The sequence below is a fragment of the Metarhizium robertsii genome (genome assembly GCF_000187425.2).
Source record: "Metarhizium robertsii ARSEF 23 chromosome Unknown MAA_Scf_4, whole genome shotgun sequence".
Taxonomy (NCBI): Eukaryota; Fungi; Ascomycota; class Sordariomycetes; order Hypocreales; family Clavicipitaceae; genus Metarhizium; species Metarhizium robertsii.
In genome coordinates this window covers 3,515,631-3,540,997 of record NW_011942182.1, presented here as the reverse complement: position 1 = coordinate 3,540,997, position 25,367 = coordinate 3,515,631, and the positions used below count along the sequence as shown (strand labels likewise).

The window sequence follows — 25,367 nt, the reverse complement described above, 5'->3', positions numbered from 1 at the left end:
GGTCAAAGATGCCGCCACGCAGGGAGCCTGTGCGTACACGTTGTCAGTAAGCCGTTTGCCGAGTCGCATACACATTGTAATTTGTGGCCATGAGTTATGCGCCATTGGATATGCTTACAGCACAAGAAGGCAAACCCTCGACATACGCACTCAGGTCGCTTGGATATGAGGTGGAACTAAGCAGTACGGCTGTGGACGATGTGGTGGCCGAAGGTGTTGATGAGTCCAAGGTTGTGCCTCTGCAAAGTTGGACGACACTCGCAATGGCGAAAATGAATGGCGAAACTCGTGGCTTCATCCCGGCGGTCCGAGCACGACGTCGCAAGTATCAGAAGCAGATTTGTCGCGCAGTCCGGTTTGTTCCCGTTGGTGAGTTCTCGGTGCTCCTCTCCCTCAATCGCCCAGACATGCCAACCACTTCCCGTTGCTCCCATGCGGCGAATATACGTCCGGATTCTTTTCCCACGCTCACCGGTCCTTGGGATGTTTCTCACAATAAAGGAGACTCGGCGGAAGCCCGAGTATATGCCATTGTCGTGTCGACTCGCCTGGTTCCCGTGGGAAAGGGATCTTGTCCTTTACATGGCCGGGCCAAGGGGCCCCATGGTGGCATCAGGTCGCGCCGGATGGACAAACCGGAAGCCAGGGGATCCACCCCCGCAAATTGTCCCAAGACTAATTTGGCAAGGCTTGAGAGCGCCATGTCGACAATTCACCCAACCACAAACCTTACCCACCCCCCACATTGCATGGATAAAGCCGTCATGTGGGGCCTGGCCGAGGCACGGGAGAGTCGGGCTCGAGCGAGTGTTGCACTCTTGCTAAAATACTAGTAGTACTCGTGTCTTGGGTCCATGTGAAAGAAAGGCTACCGCTACAATTGCATCCGGATAATTTTAAAATCCAACTGCCGTGAGAGTGGAGGGAAAGAGGGGGCAAGAACAAGACATGGTGAAGACTTGATCCCGTGTCCTTTTAACGAACACGGCTGGCTGGTGGACAACCGTGGGTCCCAAGGACATACAATACGCAGTACGTGATGTCGTACCATATTTAACGTCGCGACAAGCAGGGGCTGGTAGGTACATACCCATCTAGTAATTTCAAACGGTTCGGCCCATGCATCTGCTCACTGTCCCTCGTATCAAACGGGTCCAAGTCGAATCGCGACCAAATGCCAAGGCAATGGGGCAGATTTCCCCAGACCAAGTGCTTTCCGCTCCGTCTCGGGGCGAAGCGGAAGTGTCCATGGCGGTCAGGATGGCGCGTTGAGCTCCATTGTAACCAGGACACCCTGGCAATCTCCGGGCCGTGCTAACGGGATTTGAGTCGCGATTGGCTAGCATGCCCATCTGCAGAGTAGGATAAACATCCGGTCGGTCAAGATGCGCATGTGCAGAGCGGATCCAAGAAGCATCGAGGGAAAGCATTTGCGCCCACAAGGGACTTGACTCCCGGGTTAATTCCCACACAGACGGCAACCGAGTTTTGGACAAAATCCCGTCTGCCCATAGCGAACCCTGTTTGGTAGTATCACGCCCGATGTAGCCTGTCAATATACTATAAGTAGCATTCACCGGAGACGTCCCAATGAAAAATTTCCTAGGTTCCTTAGTGTCCGTGGCATGTCAAGCAACCGTTCTAATTGCCATTCCGTGCCCAGTCAGGATTCATCGGCAGGCATGTGGTTGCTAGGATGACGGATGGTATGCGATTGTACGCCTCGGGCTTTTTCAATAAGTACGTCTGCACTCCGCAAGTCCCAATTTCATCATTGCAGCCGCTGGATATTTCCCATGTGCCATCACAGTTCCCCGGCGGAGACAAAGCCAGCTTTCCGGGTCCGATGCATATGCGGGAAAGTGGTTGCAACGAACACTACCACCTAGCATTGGTCTAAGTCGGGAAAGGGAGCACATGACACAGCTCAAAGTCCCCTCCATTACTACGGCCCATCCTATGTTCTACCATCTTTCATTATTGCCTAGTGTGGACTTGAATGCAACTCGCCCATGTCACCGTGTTTGCGCTCGCTATTTGCAACCAAACACAACTGAAACTGTGACAGGCCGTTGAAATGCTATTGCTACCTTGCCCGTGGTCTGATGACTCGGCGGTCAAAGCAGGCGCCGCCCGTACCGCTTGCAGAACACACACATGAGGATCTGCACAGCTGTCCATGAAATAGCCCAACTTTTGTTCATTTCGCGAATAGGGCAACGGGTAGCGCCGCCAAGGCGATCCTACTTTAGAGCGGAGTTGCTACAGATGGCCGTTTTTCTCTCCATTATTTCCATCTCGTGGTTTCTGGGAGCCGAGAGCGTTAGGCACAAGATGCCTGTTCCTGGTCAGCATACTTAGAGGGCCGGCACATGCGGAGCGTTACAACGGCGCATTTTAGTGCCAAGAAGCTTGGTTCTGGAGACTGTAGATGTGCCACTTTGTTCAGATACGTCTGTGGACGGGTACAAAAGTAGCTGAAACGTGAAATGGTTTTCCGGATGTGGATGACGCGTCTAGTATTTAGGGTAGTGTCCCCTTTACCGGGATCGCGATCTACCAGGGGGCTTCATCCAAAGTTGACTACTCAGGCATGCGAATCATATGACACGTGTCCGTTTTCCCCCGCAAAGCTTATTTGACGTGCTGTCGAGATCCGGGGACTTTGGTCCTTGGCATCGGGTTGGAATGCTTTCGGTGGCTTGTGATTTCGGGTCATGTCACGAGCAGACAAGGCTACACCTCCTCGGCACGCCAGTTACGTGGGTGTTTGCGGATTCGTTTGAACCCGATTACCTTGTGATCTATTAAACTTTTGCCACTTGGTCATCTTGACAGCGGTGTCCTTCTCATTTACATGTAGTGACAGCGGCGGGAAACCTACAGTCTGCATTGGTGGCTACAGGTACTTGATATGATGTTGGTCTGATCGCTGGGAAACTACGGTTCAGATGGACCAGGATTTTGGTTTCGTTGGATTACGATATGAGTCTGTGGACTAGGGTGGCTTTGATAATGCTCTTTGAGAGGGCAGGGGTTGGTTGAGGGCCAGCATGCTGTTTCGGCGACTTTTTGACTTGAACTGTATTTCTGTTGCATTAGAGGTCTGTGCTATCAGGTCTTGGATATCCACTTGCGCGGATTTGTCTAAATTTGCAGGTGTAATTTGTGCCGGAGGATACTCTGCTTCCTAAAACAGAAAAGCTTATTGCCGACAGCCAAGCTATTAGTAATGTAGAACGCGTCAGCATCTAACAATGCTGCGGTTATTATAGCTCGCAGCTATGAATCAAGTCAATCATTGGACTTGGTCCCTCTTGAAACTATCTAGCTAGGCCACTAGACCGTCTTATACGCAGATTTAAGCTAGCTGCATATAGACGCTGCTCGGAGTCTTGAATTACAGTAATGATAGAGCTGTGTTTTTGATAGTTTCTGAGACTGTGCTGAGGTAAACTGTTGCCTGTATTCAAACTCACTCCATCGCCAGCAAGAATAATATCTGAAATTACGTTTTTTAAGCAATATAAAAACTCAACCAGTTTCTAGCTTATATATAAAGTCTTATAACAGCTTCCAGACAGAAACTCTTCGTATATAGAGAAGCACGCTGTGCCTCCATAGACTGAAACAAGTTGAAAATTCAGATGAGAAATCTTGTAAACCTCGCTGACGCGCAGAAGACGTATCAACCCTGCATTGATGAGCTGCTTCAACATGCCTCCATTCTACCTGCCGCAGCAACTTCCCTTTCCCAAACATTGGTGAAAACTGAGCCAGAATCGCCCAACGACGGGCAAGTCCCATAAATCTCCTGGCTGTGCTGTCTCAGAGGCAGGGCCAGGAGGTCAGCAGCAGCATTGTAGCTTGAATGGCGCCTAGGAGCAAGAGCCTTCTGTCATGACGGGAGAGCTTTGATATGACACTCAGGTACCGATCAGGAATGCGGTTTCTAAGCTTGTGCTTCGCCACCAGAACCCGTGCAGCGGGCAGAGTGGCTGCCATGCGACGGTCCAGATGACGGTACTTCGGTCGATACGATCCCGGCTGGACGTCACGACGCTGTTGACTTGCGACATGGAGTGCCCCAACATAATCCGGACGTCTGGATGTTCAATTTCTTCGGGGCCTTTAAAATAGCTAGGCGTGGTTCAGCTGCAAGCTCTGGACCAACTTCGCATTCCCGTTCCCTAATAGTAACCTAAATATTTGTATCTTCGCCGAGAATTACACGAAGCTTATAGGGTAATGCTGCCGCAGCTTTAATACTTGCGAATCCATGACTCTGTTTCTTGTCATGGTATTCAGCCTTTGAGGGAGCTCAAGGCGAAGACATTGATAGTTTCGGGGTCTGCCTCGTAGAACCTGGCCCGCAGTACTAGGTGTTGTTCGGGATAACTGACAAATGTTTTTAGCCCTCCTGTATTCTTTTCTTCAGATTGTATATTGCGACTCCTGATGCTACGAATTTGTATATACCGGGTAAGTACTGGTGGTATATCACTTGCCAAGTATCTATCCGTAGATCATGTTCCATTGGAGCTGTAACCAAGTTGCAAGACAACGTTCACCTTAAATATAAATATTTGAGACCAAACATGGATTATGGGTCTCCCTACCTCGTATTGTTTCGCTATTGAGTCCCTCAGACCTGTCACCCGCAGTCCGAAGTAAGTTTCTCAGCCGGAGATAACAGGCCAAGTACATTTATATTTTACCAGACGAGATAGCAAAAGCCACAAAGTACTACTTCTGCGCGTGTTGGCAAACAGTGGAGTGACGAGTCACGACACTCGTACAGCCTTGTCTCCTCCATGGTGACATATACAATGGCCATCGGGCATTGTCTGTCCTGGCCTATGCTACCACTTAAACATGCAAAACGACTTAATAGGAACCGATAATTGTATTCAGCTTCCGGCCGGCCCCGCAATCTTCTCTTATTACGAGACTGGCTCCCGACGAGCATCCCAGTGCTATTAAGCTTTTATTGCCTTTTCTCGCAGCCAAAACACCCCATAAGAGTGCCCGTCATCCCATCCTGGGTTGTTTTTTCGAATCCGTCGTCAGAGCAGTTGGAACAAACAAAGTCTTTAGAAAATATCTTCAAGAGCCGTTGTTTGCACACAGCATGTGAAAATACATTGCGGGAGCAAATGGACAGTGCTAGCCCACATTCCCAAGGACGTCGCGGAACTGTAAAAGAGGGAGGACGTGTATCAAAAGGGAGGAGAATTGAAGAGCATGCCTTATCCTGTGCTAGGACCTTTTGGGGTCGAGTCATCTCGGACACCGCAACAAGCTGGAAACACTATCGGGGAGTCATCCGGGTCTACCGTTGCTAACGTCCTGGTCACGGACACACGGCACCTGGTGGCATTTGTGACCCAAGACCAGTCTCGTGCCACCGGTAAAGCATCATCATTCAAGGCATTTTCTCAAAACAACGTATCCAAAGCTACGGACCTGTTTTCATGAGAACAGGCCTCAAGGTGGATGCTCCAGGCACTTCAGCATCGTTTCCCACTTGGGATATATTAACGTTGAAAATGTAGGTACTGGAATCTGACGACATGCAATTTGAAATGGTATCTCCTCTCGCTATCCCATCGTGAGCAGCGCAAGTGGACAAGATATTTAACAGCCGACTACAAATATGAGCTCGACGAATGTGCTCCCAAAAGATATCGGCGAGCCTAGATGACCGATTTATCGCCAAGTTTCTGTGTAGACATCAAGCAGTTCAACAGAATAACAGCTTGGACACAACTTGACAATCACGTTTGTAGCAGGCTACGAAAACCCCCCTGTTGCGCTACTGTCTACTATGTGCCTGTTGGCCAAGAGTCCGGACTGTGTGTCCTTGCGACACCAGTGACATGCTACCAGGTATTAGCTCTCATCGCATAAAGGCCCAAGCAAGAGAATCTTCATGGGGAAACCAGCACAACAGGAGACGAAACCCCTTCTTGAGGAACGCCGGAAAAAGAGTCCCCCGTCGGCTGCAATTCTGTTTCTTAGTATCTTGTCCGACCAAGGCAGGCTTCTCGGACAACACTTCTGCACCCTAAAGGGCTTCAGCTAATTTCAGGAATGGACAGCGCAAGAAGGAGTTACTTTAGCGTGTTAAGAGGAACTTCAGGACCGAGCTGAGATGGCAGAGTGACTGGTGAGATGATACAGGAAGAATCGCTGGGGGATGGCCAACTAGGTTGGGTCGTATAAGTGGCTGTATTAGTCTCTGAACCTTCCCCCTAAACACGTCTGTGGCTTTGGTTACCCCTTTTATGCCCAATTCCTCCCTCCCCCATAGCTAGGTCATAGCTAAATCGCTATAAATGCCTCATTTAAAACTCCCAAGGGGCCCGTGATGCTGCTTCGTCCGTGCGTTAGTTTCTCACGATTGGTCTCTGACAAGGACAGAGATATGCGCTGTTAGTTACAATTACCGCATACGGCAGTCCGTTAGCGGCACTGTCTTCAAGCGGGACTGCATAGAAAACCATCATATTCATGCATTGATTCTGTGGACTAACCATGGGAAGTGCTGTATCTGATACATTTCATCAACAAAGGGCTTGTCCACAGGTAACTGAACAATGTTGCCAGATCAAGTAGTTGTATAGGATCCACCCCCCCAAGTTTCCAGTTCTACTCCAATAAGAGACGCCATGATACGCATTGATGCTCATTGTGGCTCACGTCTAGTCTGTTCACAAACCCGTCTCATTGGATGCGGGACGCCGAAGCACAGGACACTTCACGATGTGTAAGCTACTTAAATAGTCAGCTTCCTGGCGTGGCTGATTCGAATTGCAACCCCGCGTAATGCCGTCTCGTGACGATTCGTGATCAAATTGCTGTGACCATGGTTGCGCCGAGGCGGCATCGTCTGGACAGTCTATGTCGCTTCGCGTGCATGCTGGCACTGGTCCAACTGGGCGTCGCTGGAACCGTCTTTGCTCAACAAAAGCCCCTGTCTGACGGACATTTACCGGGTCGAAACCCATTCGATGACAAGTTTGGGGCATTTGTCAAGGACACGCTGGATGAATGGCACGTCCCCGGGTTGTCCATTGCCGTGATTGACCATGACCAAGTGTTTGCAGAGGTAAATACCCCGTCATGACACGATGGAATGATTCGAACCCCCTCGCTAATGCGACACTAGGGCTACGGGATTGCGACTTTCCCAGACACTCCGGCTACCCCAGAAACAATATGGTACGGCGCTTCCACTACGAAAGCTTACGTGGCTGCCGCGATGGCAGCAGTGATTGACTCGAAAAACTACTCGCAATTAGCTCGTGGATGGTCGACGCCGGTCTCATCCATCATCAGGGATGACTTTGTCCTGCAGGATGAGTGGGCAACGGCGCATGTTACTCTGGAAGACGCGGTGAGCCATCGAACCGGTCTCGGGAGTCTTCACTTTTCGAGTTTGAGGGTAGAGAACGGCGTCCAAGTTACACCAAGGGACGTTGTTCGTCGTCTGCGCCATTTGCCGCTTTTTGCCGAGCCGCGTACGACGTATGCGTACTCAAATTCCATGTATGTGGCGTTGGGGTATGTCCTGGAGAGACTGACGAGTAGTCCTCTTGCCAAGGTCCTCGGAAACTTGATCTGGGAGCCGTTAGGGATGAGGTCAACATATTTCGACCTCGACGATGCCATCAAGGCACCGGAGCATTTGGCCTCGGGGTATAGGTGGGATCCCGATCACGGCAACTACACGGAGATGCCATACATGGTCGTCACGGAAGTAGGCGGTGCTGGCGCTATTTTTTCCAACGTGCTCGATTACGCCAAATGGGTCAAGTGCCTGCTGTATGAGTCTGCTCCATTGTCAAAGGCAGTTCATCAAGATGTCAAGACGCCCAGGTTTATCACGAGCCCGCTGCCAGGCGAGGGGTTTGACTCGGTTCTGTACGGGTTGGGATGGGAGCGCACCTCGATGTACGGGCACGTCGTGTACCAACATAGCGGTGGAATGCACGCGTACGGCGCCTACGTTTACTGGCTGCCGGAAATCAAGTATGGCGTTGTTTCATTTGCGAACACGGCGGTCACGTCAAATGCCGCCGAAATCATTCTTGCGACGACATTGATTGCGGATAGGCTAGGCATCCCGGAGGAGAAGCGCTTCGACTATGCGGGCAGGTAAGCTGTTGCAGAATTAACCGCCATGCATGTGTGTAAACAAGGACTAACGACTTGCTGTTAGTGAAAGAGACCAACTAGAAGAAGAGATAGAGTGGCTAGAGCACGCTCTCGACAACCTCTATCCGAGCCGGCCAAATCCACCACTAGCTCCAACTCTGAACACAAGCCAACTCGCCGGCACGTATTACCACCCTGGATTTGGGCACATTAGGCTTCGCGAAGTGATAAACCCCAAGAACCCAAAGGAAAAGGTGCTGCGATCGGATAGAGAGGAAGCTTCATGGGATCACAAGTTTACACTTCACCATGTAACGGGCGATAACTGGATGATCCGAACCGAGATGTATACCACCGTCAGGGATACTGCTTTCAGGAGTCAATTCAAGATCGGTGTTGATGGAAAGACTGCCGGGTTAGAAGTTGAGTTTAGCGATCGCGGAGCCGAAGTTGCTGAGGCAGTGGTTCTGTTTGATAGGTTGAAGGAATGACGGAGTTGTCGGAATAGAGTGGAACAATAGCCACCTACTCGAGGGAATGATGGAAATGTGAAAGAGAACCTTATCCTATGTCAAGATTGGGCACGAATGGATGGTGGCGTACAGAACGCATCATCGATGTGACACAACGTGGTGACGCCCAATGGCCATGGTGTTTTGTCCAATGTCTCGGTGTGTCGAGGGTCGGAGTCTCGGCTGCGGGCGGCGCTAACAAGAAACGAGAACTCCGCAAGTCGAGGGGCATGTACACAGTGAATGAGCGGGCTAATCTACCAATGACCAGGTATCCCGCCGTTGAATAGTATGCACGAGATACTCCGAAAAACTACGGAATCCCCAATTCACACTGTATAGGGGCATGCGTGGTCGGCAGCAGAGGCGGGAGACATCTACTCGACTGACCACGGCAGAAAATCACGTGTTGGTCATTTCAAATCTGTGTTCTGCTGCAGCTCTCCCAGCCCTTCCCCGCTCTGGCAGCCAATCAGGGGCCTGCCAATGCCCAATCATGGTGCAGAGGGAAAAGTTCGTCTCGTGCCATTGGCATCTCCATCATTCGATTGCTCCGTGTGTGTGAGCAGAATCGCCTCCGTGCCGTCTCGCATCTTGGTTCTTATTTCTCCCCCTCTTCATCCCTTGCCATCCACTGGCGTCTTCGTGCACTTGTGCCTGCCATCATAGCAAGCCAGTCCGTTTGATTGGGATTCTTTTTCTTCCACGCAGCTCAATTTCATCGGCCTTGCGACGGTGCTGCAGCGAGGCACCGAACTTGGCTGAAGCTCATGATCAGCTCCGAAGTCTCCGAGTGAGCTCGAGGGCCGCACATATCAATCAGCGACCAGCGATATCCATCAAGATAGCGTTATTGCACCTGCGACTTGTCTTTTCTCGCCCTCACCAAATCCCTGCCAAGCCGGTGACAATGGTCCTCACACACACGACCGCGCACACCTACTCTCATCCATTCCCGACCGTCACCCTTGCGTACTTCCTCCGCTACTCTTCTCCTAAGCTCAATCCCTTTGCCGCCCATGTGTTGAGCACCGACACCATCTCCAGCTATGTCGACCCCGAGACCCAGCGGCTCCATACTACCAGAATCCATCTGAAGAAGAGCCGTATGCCGGGAGCAGTGTACAAACTACTACCCACTAGCGTCACCGGCGGCGGCAGCGGCGACAAGGCATCGTATATTCTCGAGACGAGTGTTGTCGATATAAAGGAAGGATGGATGCAGACCGAGAGCCGCAACCTCAACTTTACCGGTGTCCTCTCTGTTGTTGAGCAGCAGCACTTCAAACTGCCGGCCGAGAAAGTGTCGAGCGAAACTGACGTGACAACGTCGGTCATCTTCCGGTCGAGACTAGGCGAAAAACTTCGGGGAAAGTTTGGTCAGGCTCAGCAGGAGGGCGGTCTGCTCTCTGGCTTCATCGGCGGCTGGGGTGCGAAAGGCGTCCAACGCAGCATTGAGAGCCTTGCTTCCACCAAGACTCTTGACCAGCTTGGCAAGAGCCGTGACGGCATGCGACTTGTCCTCGAACGAATTCGAAACAACGGCGTCATCGGAGTGTTGGAAAGCCTCCGACGGGAGCGCCAACGACAAGCATTGGGCGCCTGATCAGCCCCAGTTGTAATATTGTATATGAAATGCTGGACCGTGGGAAGCGATCATACCACGACTAGCCATGACAACCCTTTCACGACTACGGATTCTGTATCCTTATTGTATAAAATCTCATCTCCCTTTAGCCAGGCGCTTAGTGTCTTTTCTTGGGTTCGGGTACGGGGGGCAGAAGTTATGTGGCGAGTGGTTGAAAAATGCAGAGAGCTCTGTAGTGGGTGTTGTAAGGCAGTGGAATAACGGACTACACGGAACTTGAAACAAAAAATCATCAAAATCATACATTTTATAATATCTTGTCCATCATAAGTGATGTCGCTGGGATTCCTCAAGTCAGGTTGCCGACCAGACGTTGGGTACATACTCCGTACCGTTGCGATCTCTGTGCTTGACCTTTGCCCCCGGAACAACCCATCCCAACCCAACCGCCTATTTTTTTCCTCAAGAGCAAAAAAAATAAAAAAAAAAGTAGAAAGAAATTAAAAAAAGACTTAGTGATTAAAAATAAAAAGAACAGAAACGGGTAAAAGAACAAGACGAAGAAGTACGGGACAAAACGAAACACGGGACAAGCCAAATCCATCTGGGGGTGGGTGGATGTTCCTGATCGTCCTGTAAAATCGAGCATAATGGCCAGGCACACGTGGGGGCGGGCCGGCTGCATCTCCCAACGTAAGCAATTATCCATCAGTAAACCCTCTGCCCTCCAAGGTTGTTTTTATTATTTTCCTCCCCCTTAGCAGAGTATCACGCCAACTCGTATATTCCTCCAATTCACCCTTCCTGCAAACACCTGCGGAAAAGAAGCAGCGGCCAAAATGCCAGAGCCTGTGTCGGTGCTCTTCGTCTGCCTGGGCAACATCTGCCGGTCCACCATGGCCGAGGGCATCTTCCAGAGCCTAGCAAAGCAGCCGCAGTACCAGGGCAAGATTGGGCGCATCGACTCCTGCGGCACAGGTAGGTGCCCGAGCGCGAGCCGAGGCGGGCGACGATGGTGCTAACACGAGTCGTCGAAGCTGCCTACCACGCGGGCGAGGACCCGGACTCGCGAACCATGTCGACGCTCGAGGCTAATGGGATTGCCGACTACGAGCACGCCGCTCGCCGGGTAAGTTGGGCCGTTTGGGGATGCTGACGCCCAAACCGACGTGGTGTGGGCTCCCGCGACTGACGCGTGGCGCGGCTACAGTTTAAATCGACGGATTTCGAAGTCTTTGACTACATCTTTGCCATGGATCGGTCCAACCTTTCTGACCTCCAGCGTCTGCACAAGGGCAACCCGGACACAAAGGCCAAGGTGATGCTGTTTGGGGAGTTTAGCGGCACGGGCAAGGCCGAGGTGGTGAGCGACCCTTACTACGGCGGGCGGGACGGGTTCGAAAAGGCGTTTGAGCAGTGCAGCAGGTTCTCCAAGAACTTTATCAGGGATGTCATCGGCGAGTAGGAGGGTGGTTGGAGGAGGAGTGTGTATGCTGTGATACCCTGGGGTTGGACGAGCTGGTGGCCTGACCTGCACGTTGAGTAGACGAGATTGGTGCTTGACTTGATGGAGCTGCGAGAGATGTCATGGTGCTCTGTAGATTAATGACAGATGATGGCGGAGAGTCGCACCGGAGGGACACTGGGGAATATATACTCCGTACTGAGCGAGCCTTGGAAGTGTTTACGGAGCAAAGATGATGCACATGATTTGATGGTTGTCATTGGTCCTTGAAATGTAGCCACAGTTGGGCGTATTGATTGAATCGAGTACATGCAGCCAGCAGAGGCAACAAAACGGGGGAAGGGGGGACCAAACACGTGTTAAGCTGACCTAGGTAAGTACCCAAGTATGTATGTGCTTCATGGTCGACGGCGCTTTTTGTTGGCGTCAGCCCAGAAAGATGACGGCTTCATGATGCTTCCGTCTGGTAGGGCTGGATCGGAACGGGGACCCTTCCAAGTGGGTTTTGTGGCACAGCAAGGGTGGCGCCATTGGTGATATCAAGGTTGGCCATGGCTGTTGGCTTGGGCCTTGCACATATCCCACCGGTGACAAGCGTTGAGCAACATCAGTTGACGGAAACGCACAAGCCATGCACTCTCGGCCATCTGGCGAGCTTATTGGCAGAGGGTTCGAAACGTCGACGGTCGAGCTCACCACGGGGCAGCTCAGCTTCGCGCGCGCTTAGAACCTGGCCGCCCGGGAAAGCGAATGCAAGGCCGTGGTCGTGGTGGTGAGGCGGGAGTGATGCCCACATGCATCCTTGTGATGTGATGTTTAGATGGATGGTTCGTGAATGGCCATGCGGGCGATGCAGGAGACGGAACCAGGTGCCGGACTTGAAGGACCGGACGATCGACGTTGAAACGTCCTTCCGCCTTCAGCAGGGGAGCCAGTCAACTGGTCCTGCCGCAAGACGCGCATCAATCCGATCCCACTTGTCAACCCGTCAATCTCAGCACAGGCGCTCCAGAGTTCCACTTGTTGCAACGTCTGGACCATCTGAACCTCCATCTGTCATATACAAAGCCTGTCCCCGCCCAAGCTTGCCATTCATTTTTTTTCCTGTGAGCTATCCTTGCAGGCCGTCGCCATTGCAGCTTTCTCCTGTCGACCGCATTCCTCTACATTGGGCTTTGCGCCGTGTCAAGAGACGCAAAAGCCAAACAAGGCTCGTCACGGTCCCCTCTCTGCGACCCCTCCTCCCTCCCTCCTCTCTTCCCCTCCCCCCCGCCTCGACAACGGCGATACAACGCGCAGCCGTGCGCGTCTAGGAAGCCATCATGGCCGATCTCCAGGGACGCAAGGTCTTCAAGGTCTTCAACCAAGACTTCATTGTCGACGAGAGATACACTGTAACCAAGGAGCTGGGACAAGGTGCCTATGGCATTGTCTGGTAAGCCTGCCCGAGGCGGGATGGAGATGCTGCCTCAGCCATGCTAATCCGGGCATCCCCTTTCTATCCAGTGCCGCCGTGAACAACCAGACGAGCGAGGGCGTTGCCATTAAGAAAGTCACCAATGTATTTAGCAAGAAGATTCTCGCCAAGCGGGCGCTGCGAGAGATTAAATTGCTGCAGCACTTCCGCGGCCACCGCAATGTAGGGCAACCCGGCCCCTCAAGACACGTCGCCCTGGTGCGTCAACGGGCTGACATGAAGCTATCAACACTAGATTACATGTCTGTATGACATGGACATTCCTCGCCCCGACACATTTAACGAGACGTACCTCTATGAAGGTTGGTGAAGAATGCTGCACACTACCCTCCATCCAACCTGACCCGTGCTGACTCCCGGCAGAATTGATGGAGTGTGACCTGGCGGCCATCATCAGATCTGGCCAGCCCCTAACCGACGCCCATTTCCAATCTTTTATTTACCAAATCCTCTGCGGCCTCAAGTATATCCATTCAGCCAACGTGCTGCACCGTGACTTGAAGCCGGGCAATTTGCTGGTCAACGCCGACTGCGAGCTCAAGATTTGTGACTTTGGCCTTGCTCGTGGCTTCTCGGTCGACCCAGAAGAGAATGCCGGATACATGACGGAATACGTTGCCACTAGATGGTATCGAGCACCAGAGATCATGTTGAGCTTTCAGAGCTATACCAAGGCCAGTATGTTGCCAGCGGCCGCCTTATCATACCGCTTGTTCGTGTTGCGCTAACCCTCTTGACAGTCGATGTCTGGTCGGTTGGCTGTATCCTGGCCGAACTCCTCGGCGGACGACCCTTCTTCAAGGGCCGCGACTACGTCGACCAGCTGAACCAGATTCTGCACATCCTGGGAACCCCCAACGAGGAGACGCTCGCGCGCATCGGCTCGCCCCGCGCACAGGAATACGTCCGAAACCTCCCCTTCATGCCAAAGAAGTCATTCCCCGGCCTCTTCCCCCAGGCCAACCCTGACGCTCTCGATCTCCTCGACAAGATGCTCACCTTTGACCCGTCTTCCCGCATCAGCGTGGAGCAGGCCCTGGAGCACCCCTATCTTCACATCTGGCACGACGCCTCAGACGAGCCCGACTGCCCTACCACGTTCAACTTTGATTTTGAAGTCATTGACGACGTCGGGGAGATGCGCCGCGTGATTCTCGATGAAGTCATGCGCTTCCGACAGTTGGTCAGGACCGTGCCCGGCTCAAACTCCATGGCTGGCCAGGGCCAACCGTCGGCACCGGCACAGGTTCCCATGCCCCAGGCGGGCGGTCAATGGACGGCAGAGGACCCGAGGCCGCAGGAGTATGTTGCCCACGGAAACGGGCTCGAGCAGGACCTCCAAGCGGGCCTGGATGCATCTAGGAGGTAAATGGCACTAGCATCCGATGGGGGCGACGGAAAGGACGGGAAAAGGCACATATTAGTAGTTAGTTATGACCGAGAGTCAGACAATACGACGCCCATTGCAGGGCTGCAGCTTAGCATGCAAGCCACTTGTGGAGCGGCGCTTTTCTCAATGTGTATGATGAGATTGAAGACCATGAATACCACCGTCCGGGTCCGTGAAGACGGGAAATGTGACTATTGGTACTGTTTGATGCTCCATACGTACAACGTTGGTAGAACTTACCTCGTGCACTTTGGACAGCGAGTCTTTCCACCCTTGCTCAGCTTGCATAGCTCAACGCAATCCGCTGGATCCAAAGCGTTCGCGTAGATTGGGTTATTGGAGGCCACTGCACAACTTTCCTGGCACTTGATGGACTCTTTTCGGCACGGTCTCTTTGAAGAGATTCTCCGCTCTTACCTACTGAGCACACCATCGCCCGCCACAGCCTCCCCTATACCTAGTACTACTCGATTAGTGTTGGCGTAAACAGCGCTGTAGAATAGCAAAATGGTGTTGTGACTTGAGTTGCCGACGGGAGCTGATGGGAGCCGGGGATTTGGAGCTTGAGCTCAATGGAATTAGTTGTTGGCCCGTGGCCCCTAACCCTTTTGCAATATCGATTTATGCCACTGCAAACCCCAAGTCTTGTTGCGCCTATCCTAATTCTATCAGTAGAGGCCGCCGCTCTTTCCAATATCTTGACAAGGTATTCAAGTCGAGTTAAACACAGGGAGGCGCGTCACTCTTGACCCAGGTTATCGCATACAAGACGTGCCGAAATCGTGGATACGTCAATAGTATATGTGTAAATATGCCTATAATTATCCCAAGTTGGCTTGCCCTAGTCTTCAGCCCTGCTCTGTTCCATGTATAAGCCGGCATGTGATTATCCTAATACCAAATAGCCATCGGCAATATTCGACTTGAGGAGCTTTTTTTTGTCATTGCGGGAATACAGGATTGTGTATTTGATTTGGATAGAGTGACTGCCAGCAGGGTGGCTTGTTTCCGTGGCACTAGGCATACTGAACAAAAGAAGAAACAGCAGAAATCATCTGATCCTAGCGGAGCTTATATATGCAAACCGCAGAGTGTCCCTGGCTGAACCCTCTACTCCCTCTCAGTCGGTTTACGGCCAGTTCCGGGCCAAATGGGCAGCATACAACCAATACTGCAAAAGTCTATTTGTGACGAGTCCTCTGTGCGGGAGTGATCATCGTTGGCCATGAATTCCAAGTTGTTTTCCTGTCTGGTAGCCTTTGTATACCTTGCGCAGTACGCGCGTGTATCCAAGAGCGCGTCTCTGAAACGACTTCACGATTGTATATTCCGGCAAGGAAAATAATACAAAGAGCATGCAACTCGGCCGGCATTCAGGCACTCGTCGAACCACATGCCAACGCCCATTCATCGCGCCCCCTGTAGCATCCCTTGCAAACTCGCTTCATTCCCTCTGCTAGGTTCTGCTCAATGTAGACCAGCGCAGCCGAGATCCTGTCCCAGATTTCGCCCGGCTGGGCTCTCGCGAGACCAGCGGGCGAGTAGCAAGTCTCGTTTGCGTGCGGAGGCGCCTCGTCGAACAAACCTACATATGGCCCGTCATCCACCAGAGCAAACACCTCCCTGCCGACTGCTTCATCCAAGGCAATAGCCCCGGCCACAACTCGAGATGCAGCCAGCCAGGCCGGCGGATCAGCCGGTACAGACTGACTGTCCTCGGATGCCGTCTCCGGTGATTCCTCCATAGTTTCCGGCTGCGCGTCGCTCTCCGTTTCAAGTGTCACGTCCATATTCTGCGCCTTCACGTCGCCCATGTACCAGGCAGCCAAGTCCCAGACCTTGTCCCCGTCATCGCTCGGGAACGACGGAAAGGCCCCCTCGGAAATGTACTCGGCCGCCTTGTCGATATCCTCGGGCTCGACGCGACCGCCCGCGTCCACCTTTTCCTGCACCCGCTCGCGGTGGGCGATGAGCCGGGTCCGCGCCTCGTTGAGCCGCAGAATGCTATCCTCCAGCGCCTCGCAGTGCCTCAGGATGGCCTCGCGCAGACCAGCCTCGTCCGGCGGCGTCACGACCGCCTTTCCGCAGGCCTCGCGGAGCTGGGCCAGCCCCGTTTGCCAGTCCCTCTCGTCGTCTTGCTCCGTCCGCCCGGCGTCCTTGTCCCATAGCCGCTGGCACGCCCTGTCCACGGCGTTGGGGAACCTCTGCTCCCCCCTGATCCAGCAGATGATTCGGAGCTTGAGCTCGTTTCCGTAAATCTCGGGCACCTGCTTGCCGCCGAGGGACTCCTGGAAGCTGCTGATGGCGTCGTCGAACCACGCCACCCCGTGGCCGATAGGGTGATCCCATTCTTTCAGCGCATTGAGTACCCTGTGCGCGTACGGTGCTAGCAGCGAGATGGTTGCCACGAAGCCCAGCTGGCCGGCGGCCCGGAGTCTGGTCACAGTCTTTGCGCTGGGCTTGAAAGGGCGGCTTGCATGTGGGCTGCTGTTGCCCTTGCCCTTGCCGCCTGCCGGACGGTCTGCTGTAATGTTAGCCGTGAGCACCGCAACACACAAGCTCCGAGGGGATCATCGGGTCCGGGGACGGTACCTATCATTTCCGGCGAGGCCCCGGGGATGCCCATCTTCGTGGTGCCCGGTGGCTGCGGCGGCCCAAGCCGGCCTGGATAAGCAGACTTGGCGAGCCGCACCTCGTCATCCATGAGCTTGGCCGGGTCGCACAAGGCGCCCATGCTCCTCTTCATGTGCACGCACCCCGGGGCCTCCCTCAGCGCGTAGTTGTCATTCTTGATCTTGCGAGACCTGTCGGACGGGTCGTCCTCGTAGACCTCGTAGGCGTGGGATATGCTCGAGCCGGGAATGGGACCGGTCGCCGCGAACTCCTGGTTGTGGCCGACGGCGGGATTCTTCTCCGGCGGGAAGAGGCCCGGCACCCAGTATCCGTCGGGCACGTCGGTGGGCGACACGACGTACACGTAGCCCCTGCCCGTCTTGGCCCCCGTCCGGCCAAACGCGTATCCCTCGGCCGATCGGCGCGATCGGGAGAGGGACACCAGGCCCGACTCGCCGACAAAACTCAGGTGACGCTGCAGGCTGAGGTCGTGGCCTCGGGGCGCGAACCCCGACGCAAATACTTGTTCCGGGGGGCGGGAGTCGCCGCGGTAGAAGACTCCGGGTTTGCCGCCGCCGGGTAACTTTATCCGGGACGCTTCTTTTGCCGATATAACCGGGTGTTCCTCTATAGTCGGCAGCTTTGCCGGGCGTGATGCCGTGTGTTTTGGGCTGGCCTGACGCTTGAGAATGGCCCCTCGAAGAACCAAGTTGCGCGTGTTGAATGTTGTGTTGTGATTTGGGGGAACTTGGAGACAAGTTTTGCCCACGGGAGCAGAACCATTTTGGAAGCCGTCGGAGCTCTGGACAATACTTTGTTCGGCAAAGTGCGGACTTGTGACCAAGGGGGCTGCAAGGGCGCGAATTGCCAAGACTACGAGCCACTGATATGCCTTCATATTTGACCGGCAATGCCAAGAGCTTTTGTGCCGTAGCCTTGAATGTGATCAATTTGGTTTGTTGAGGGGGAAAAGAACCTAAAAGTTCGCAAAGCATGGAATGCGGACGGACGAGCACACTCTCAGACATCGGCCAGTCTTATATTGTCAGACCCAAAAGGAACACACAAGACATGTTTATCGGGTGTATTCGGCCAAGTGCCACTATTGCGGGATTGGTTTTGATCCATGAGTCTGTGGTAGAAACCAATATTGCCGTGGCATGTTGCATTCAACTCGGCGGGCCTAGCCGAAGGTGCAAAATCCATGTCCCTCACTAAGCAGTTGTCTATTGGTACGGCCCGGAATAAATGGGCTTCTTGAGGAAGAGTGGGTGTGGTATTCCGATATCGTTGATATAATACAACATTAATATAATTACAGTCGTATGGACAACTAATATCACCGTCTCGGAAAAGCGTCTCTAATCATAGCTGTATTTGAACGCGGCGGGGCAACGATTCAACGATTCAACGTCAGCTCCAACTAGAGATTAACTTGAAAAGTAAAAGAAGCGGCCAGGTTACTACATCAGCCAGCTACACAGGGCATATCGATTTCGCAGTCCCGAATCGTATCCCCTCCGTTCTCTGGCCACTCGGTGTAATGCACACGGGCAAGCATGGAGTGTCCTATACCGCGGATAGTTCGTAAAGGCTATTAACCGAAATCAAAATTACGATAGCAAGAAGAAGCGTCGGCGAAAAGGTTTACGCGAGAAGACTTACCAACACTCCACGCCTCAACATGGTAGCAATTCGTCATAATACAATACATTGAGGCACTCTTTGGCATCACGCCTTTTACTTCCTCTCCCCACGCCCTTGTATATAGCCTTCAAGTGTTGTGGTGAGACTGTCGGCGGGTTTACGGTAGTAAATTATCCAATACTGGAGAGCATATATATTGCTTGCTTGGATAGGGACATGAATTACTTGATTGAACTTGCCGTTGCTAGTACTATTCCATGAAAGTAAAGGGCAAATACACCACATGATATATGTATATATGAATAGTAAGTTGCAATAGAAGTTTTAGCATCGTTGGATCCGCTGGGACCATCTGCCTTGATCATGGTTGTCAGGATCAGAGACACGCCCGGGAGGATACACCAGAAACGGTATAACGAACCGCCTCTTCACATGCCGTGTTCTAGAGTGCAGACTTTACTTGAGTCATTCCATCTCACCCCACGCACCCACATGGCAACACCACATGGCAACACCACATGCCAGAATACTGGGGATGCTTCTCCACGAGATCCGTAGCACGGATCCTGTGGGCGCCCTAGCCAGCTTCGATTAATTACTATAGGTCACAGAATTTGACATATTGCTCGCAAGACTTTACATTTGGTGAATCCATTAGAATGAGAATACCTTGACGCTTGTAAAAAAGCATTTCTCGGGCAGAGTACAAGCCTAGACTTGAATACCGCTATATCATCACTTGAGTTGTTCATGTTTTATTTTGTATCAAGGGCCGATGGAATGATTTGCTTTTCTAGAAGAGTCATCATACATCAAGTAGTATTACCATTTCGCCGTCGGGCGCTCGTAGGCCGTCAATGGGCGTTTCCAAGTCCAATTCGGCGCTTGGGTCTACGCCGGGCCGATGGGCATTCATATCGGCAAACGGTCTTTGAGAAACTAAAACTCCTTCATCCCTCTTCCATAAACGATTCAACGTGCCGTGAAATGGCTTTGGCACCACCAACCAAAGACGCAGCATAGATGAACAAGATAAAACCAACCCAGTCCACGGCTCCATGCCATTTTCAGTCATCATCCCGAGTGCCCACATTCACACACTTTCCCATAAGCAAGACTTGCTTCGCGAAAGTCGCCCGGCGTCATGAGTGGCTCAGAGTAGCCAACGCCAACCTTGACCGGCCAGGTATACATACTACGTACTAATAAATGGAGGGCAGCGCGACACCAGCCTTGCCAAGACCATGGCAACCCCACGCGCAATTTCGCAATCTACGGAATTGTCCTCGGAACGAGACCGGGCGGCAGAAGGTCTTGGCCGAGCGGGATCCTGTGAAAATTCAAACCGGGGACCCGTGGGAAGGGCTCGGGACTCCATTCCGCCCAGCATTTCTGGGGCCCGTGGCTGGCGGATGCAGCAGGGAACCCGCTGGCGCTTCCCTGGCTGTCGGAGAGTGCCGAGGAGATGATGTGGCAGGGGAATCGAGACGAGGCCCCGGTGTGATGTTTCGCTCCTCTGCTGGCCATCCGCGAGCCCTCTCCTCAGGCTGGAGCATCGGCGTCGGGGTAACTAGGCATCTGCCTGAGAGACGCGGTTCGCGCTCAACTTGGATTCGGGACATCTTGTAGTTTTGGGGATACGTGTCGCAGGCAAGCAAAAGGAATAGTCTTGATGGGACCAAATACATAGTCGAAGTACCGGTCATAGGCACACTCGCATATCAAGCTGCACAACCGTCTGGAGTAAGAGCCAACCTACATAGAACCTTTTCTACTTCTCATCATGAATAGAGTAGCAAGTCAACGTACACCAAAGACACGCACAAGTGCTTTTGTTCCAGTCTTCAAGTATTTCTACGCGTGTCTCACATGACGCTGCGTGTAGACAAAGTTCAAGACCAGCATCAATCGCAGAGCAGGTACTTGAGACAAAAGACGGCATTTCCGTACAATCACAGATTCATCAATCACCTTTACTTGTCTTTTTGTATCCGACGGAATGGGCCCGTACGGTCCTGGCCACGCAGGCCTGTGGCGTCCTCGGAGAGAATCACCCGTGGCCCCACGCTGTTCCATGCGAAACGCATCGCGGATCCGGCGAGGGCGGCCAGATCGTACGTTTTCGCGCTATCAAGAGCAAAGGCTGGGATAGAAAACCGCTATTGCAGGGGTACGAGGGCGGGCGGTATTTGACCGTCTGCCCAGGTGTTGCATGGAGATGGCCCAACAAAGGACCCAGAGGCCACACAGACTGAACACGTGACCGGGCAGAAAGACCTTCTTTTCATGTATCGATATATATATAGTGGCCACTGATTCCTTCTTTCCTCTTGAACAACCAAGGACGTTTGACACCCTAGAGGATTGTCTTCAAAACCAAGCACGTCTTTCCAGCCAAGCCCACTATGCCTCTATCACACCTGGTGCTGCCGCTCCGCATGTGCACAGCACGCGGCTCGTTTCTATATTTTTTATAAAACGGTCCATCTGCCACGGCCACGTAAACACTTCACGCGTGAGTTGACGCGTGGTGTGATAAGCGTACAATAGTGGGCTTGCCTGAAAAGACTTGGTTCTGAATATAATATTGGAGGGTATTTGAAGGTATGCCCGGCGAGTCATGTGCATGCACATACAATCGGGAGATGGCGGTACAGTATATCCCAAAGACAGTTGTATTGTAATGCTAGATGCTGCCATCGTCGGCTCCGTTTATGGTATCCCTTTTCGGGACCCATTCTAATAGTATTAAAGGTTCTTAATTTTTTCAAGATGAAGAGAGGGATAAGAATAAGTGACTATATAAAGGAGACGTTTATACCTAGAGCTCTTGCCCGGCCGTGTAACCAGCAGGTCCTTTGCCGGTAAAACCCCTTATTGGGCTTTAAGTTGTTGGCCTTTTCTGCGTACCAAGTGGTCAGCAGCTACCCGTCAGCAACCAAGTAGCTAGCCCGCTTAGTTGCCGACGGGTACCAAAGTGGACTCCCATCCTCCAAGTAGATGACAAGAATATTGTTCGCCATACGGGTTAGCCTGGAAACTCTCGCGGTTATCACAGCCCCAGGGCCCACCATCACGTTGAGTAGTTGGGCAAGAAACACCATGTGGTATCGCTTTTATTCAGTATATACGCCTCTGAACCAGCTCTCCCAGTCATCCCGGCATGTAGATAATCCCGGGTCTATGTACAGTCGTCGTTGCATCCTGTTGCAACCATTGCGTGAATTTTGAAGAGGGTAAAAGGGGGAAAGATGCCCAAAAGTGCTGTGCGCCGCTGAAACAAGTAATAACAGTGAAAAAAAAAAGGTTCATTAAAATGCGTATAGTAGGCTGCGAGAGGAACCATGTACATCATGTCGCACGCGCCAACGCAGTGAGCCACGTCTATGTATAGAACCAGTACATGGCAGTGTACTTGGTGCTATCTTGGCCGGCGGCATTTTCACAACCGTGGCTGTTACCTCCGGCTGTTGAGACACGGTAGACCAACTTTGCGTCGCCCACGGTGCCCTCTTTTGCGCTGAGTTTGAGCCATGCAACGGCGCCGGTGCCGTCTGGTCCCTTGTCCGCGTTGGCGGGAGCATCCACCCCTGCGTCCTTTCCAGCAAGCACGTTGATCTTGCCACCGTCCAAGATGAACTCGGGGACACCAGCGCTGTTGAAAAGGTGGTGTCCCAGAAAGGGCGCTTTCGAACACTCGAGGTCGAGGGGGGCGTCTTTGGGGAATGGATCGGTTTGAGAGGCGCCGGGAGAGTCAGGTTCAACTCGTCCTTCCGTAGATGAGTTGAAGTTCAAGGGCACATCTTGTGTCTGCAGAACGCGGGAAGTAAGGCTGTCCCAATCCTTTTGTGAAAGAGATTGACTGCTTTGGCCGGGATAGAAGTTGGTGATATCGTAGAGCATCGCCAGAGCACCAGTAGCCGCGGGGCTCGCGCCCACGCTAGCGCACGTATAGTTCTGAATACCAAAGCCCAGGGCGATGTGGAGAAGCTTGGAACCCTCTGGGGGCTGTGGAAGGTTGCTGGCTGTTAATTGCACTGTTAGCGGCGGCTTCAGCCGGTGGCAGGCTCTCTCATCTGACTTACCGCCACCAGTTTGGGGGAGAGCTGGAGCCTTGGGGCTATTCGCGCAACTCGAACCAGTAGGCAGTGCTAGCGCCAATGAGGCTGATAGCAGGACTAGATATGCCTTGAACATGCTGGCTGTGATGATGAACTCGAAAGGAAAACAGAACGAAGACGAAAGAGAAAAAAGAGGTAGAACAGGTGTAGATCTTCTACCGCAATGGTGAATTCGAGAAGACGTTAGGAAGCACGCCGACTTGATATAGTTGTTGGTCGAAGGGATGGAGACGAGCCAGGGGCGGCAGCTTGGTGGCTAAACTAGCCCGATTATGGCAGGACGGTAAGCAATGTACAAGAATAGAATCCAGGAACCAGTCAGTGGCCTTCAAATTACGGCCTATTGGTGGTGTACCCGCCTGGGCGCTTATAAGGACGGTGGCGTGCAGTAGTGTAAATTTGCTGGAGGCGGAAGACGGGTATGGATGCCGGACACAAGTCAACCAGCAAAGGCAGCAGGGGCAGGGCAGGGAGGCGAGCTCAAGTGGCGGTTCCTCAAAAAATCGCAAACGTATTCCAGAAGCGGCATTAAAGAAGGGCAGCGTGGTGCTTTGGAATCCGAGTAAACCTGAGTAAGAGGAGGGATGGGTGGCGGCTTATATAGCTGAGTAGATGATGGCTTAGCTGTGTAAGACTTTGGTGAATCCAGCGTGTCCGGGGAAATTGCAACGGAGCTTGGGGCGTAATGCAATGCAAGGTCTCTTGCCACAACGACTTCGGATGATGACTGGGATGGGTGAGCGCTTCGTTTGGCCCCTCATGGTTATGCAAGATGCTGGTGGTGGTGGTGTGCTTGACCATGTGGTGTTATGCATGGCCAATTGATACAAGGCCCTGGCGTCTGCATTTCCATAATTCTCTGCCATTTAATTTGCGGCATCTGTCTTTTGCCAAGTCGATGCAACGGGCGCTTGACTCGGTATCTTGTATGTATGCGGGGAACGATCTCTGTGCCCGCCAAGGTCCGAAGTTTGCGTATAGTCGTATGAATTGCCGCCCGCCATAGTACAGCCCGGCGAGTTGACATGCGAGCAAGCAATACTGCAACGTCATGATAAACCAGACATCCTTGGCGCCTCTCGTTCGTGTCAATAGCTCGCGAACGATTGCCACAAGCCACGCCGAGGAGGCAGGCTAGCAGGGTTCTGCCCGAGATGGTTTCAAAGGGCATCGGAGACATGCAGATATGCCGTGACCACAGATCAAGGGCGGGACGCAGTCGGGCTGGGCTGCACTGCGCTCGGTCACTGTCCTGAAAAAGACGCAGGTTCGCTGTCTCGACAGCTGCATAGCTGCATGACACCTGAGACGCACCATGTCTACACGACTCCATGATCCTTGTCGAGTCTGGTGCGATGCTGGACAATGCTGGTTGCCGGTAGCCGCGCTTAGCACTCCATCATATGACCAACCGCTGGCCAGATGCCCTCCACTCCAGATGCCCCAATGCACGAAATGGTGTTACAAGGAAGACTGTGAATGGTTCGTTTAGCGGAGGCTTGCGGAACCGAGGGAAGCATTTTGGACTCTGCGGGCGCAAAGAGGCTAGCTGACGCGGGCCGTATGCTACCCCAGGATGCAGCGTCAAGAATAGAAACCCGTGGTGGTGAAGCCGTCGTGGCAAGATGGACTTGTTTCCAGATGTTTTGTCGGTTTCCCGTCGTCTTGTTCTAGTCGGCCAGCCTCCCCCGCCCAGAGGTGATCTACCCTTGGCGATCCTCAAACGGTGGACGGCGCCATGACGATCCTTGGTCGGTCGGGAAACCGCACGTGCGGTTTGGTGCCCTGTCCCAAGAGCAAGGCAGCAAAGGGATAGCGAGCGATGGTGCTGAAACAGTTTGGTGTTTTAGCATTGGCTGTTGGGCGTACATGGCGATGAAATGAAGTTGGGCAAGCCGCAAGACGTCAATCCAGTACGCACGAGTCGAGGCACGGGGCAAACAGTGTGCAGTCTGGTACTTGTACCTTGTACCTCGTACCTCGTCTCAGCCACATGACGCCAGACCTCTCCTTTCCCATTGACAGCTGGTCGACAGCTGGTCGACAGCTTCGATTCAACATAATCGAGTGCTCGGGCCTTTTTCCCTCTGGTGATATCGTATCATTACGTCTAGATTTGTTTCGCATCACAGCATCCGCGCCGCTATTCCCCAGTCCCATGCAAGGACGGAACACCTGGTCCAGCGTGCAGTTGGTTATTGTTCAGCTGCGGAGTACTCCGTATTGTCACCGATATCGTCATTCCGTCCTATGACCATGGAAACGCCCCCAGGCGCCACCTTCAATGTTCCAATCCTTCGGTATGGTTTCAGCTAGTCAGCCACCGAGTCGCTGTGCAGCAGCCACATCCTTCCCTGGCGTGACGCATTGATCTCAGAGAGGCAGAGCTCACAG

General features: G+C 52.9%; 6 protein-coding genes across 6 annotated transcripts; 4 read left to right on the top strand and 2 right to left on the bottom strand.

The window, feature by feature from the left end:
- Nucleotides 1-6,868: 6,868 nt before the first annotated feature.
- MAA_03184 (Beta-lactamase-type transpeptidase fold domain containing protein) lies at nucleotides 6,869-8,651 on the top strand (the record flags this gene model as incomplete). The annotated part of the gene is made up of 3 exons (XM_007821182.1): nucleotides 6,869-7,111; nucleotides 7,172-8,160; nucleotides 8,225-8,651. The coding sequence occupies 3 exons, from the start codon at nucleotides 6,869-6,871 to the stop codon at nucleotides 8,649-8,651; spliced, it is 1,659 nt and encodes a 552-aa protein (XP_007819373.1).
- A 931-nt stretch (nucleotides 8,652-9,582) lies between these two features.
- Nucleotides 9,583-10,278, top strand: MAA_03183 (preli/msf1; the record flags this gene model as incomplete). Its single annotated transcript, XM_007821181.1, has 1 exon — nucleotides 9,583-10,278. One exon carries the CDS (start codon nucleotides 9,583-9,585, stop codon nucleotides 10,276-10,278), a length of 696 nt encoding a protein of 231 aa, XP_007819372.1.
- An 821-nt stretch (nucleotides 10,279-11,099) lies between these two features.
- MAA_03182 (low molecular weight phosphotyrosine protein phosphatase) lies at nucleotides 11,100-11,725 on the top strand (the record flags this gene model as incomplete). Its single annotated transcript, XM_007821180.1, has 3 exons — nucleotides 11,100-11,238; nucleotides 11,298-11,389; nucleotides 11,471-11,725. The coding sequence occupies 3 exons, from the start codon at nucleotides 11,100-11,102 to the stop codon at nucleotides 11,723-11,725; spliced, it is 486 nt and encodes a 161-aa protein (XP_007819371.1).
- Nucleotides 11,726-13,047: 1,322 nt separating this feature from the next.
- On the top strand, nucleotides 13,048-14,571 carry MAA_03181 (Serine/threonine-protein kinase domain protein; the record flags this gene model as incomplete). Its single annotated transcript, XM_007821179.2, has 5 exons — nucleotides 13,048-13,160; nucleotides 13,232-13,364; nucleotides 13,438-13,504; nucleotides 13,566-13,880; nucleotides 13,943-14,571. 5 exons carry the CDS (start codon nucleotides 13,048-13,050, stop codon nucleotides 14,569-14,571), a joined length of 1,257 nt encoding a protein of 418 aa, XP_007819370.2.
- Nucleotides 14,572-15,965: 1,394 nt separating this feature from the next.
- Nucleotides 15,966-18,103, bottom strand: MAA_03180 (uncharacterized protein; the record flags this gene model as incomplete). Its single annotated transcript, XM_007821178.1, has 2 exons — nucleotides 15,966-17,113; nucleotides 17,185-18,103. The coding sequence occupies 2 exons, from the start codon at nucleotides 18,101-18,103 to the stop codon at nucleotides 15,966-15,968; spliced, it is 2,067 nt and encodes a 688-aa protein (XP_007819369.1).
- A 4,133-nt stretch (nucleotides 18,104-22,236) lies between these two features.
- Nucleotides 22,237-23,049, bottom strand: MAA_03179 (malate dehydrogenase; the record flags this gene model as incomplete). The annotated part of the gene is made up of 1 exon (XM_007821177.1): nucleotides 22,237-23,049. The coding sequence occupies one exon, from the start codon at nucleotides 23,047-23,049 to the stop codon at nucleotides 22,237-22,239; it is 813 nt and encodes a 270-aa protein (XP_007819368.1).
- Between the last annotated feature and the right edge of the window lie 2,318 nt (nucleotides 23,050-25,367).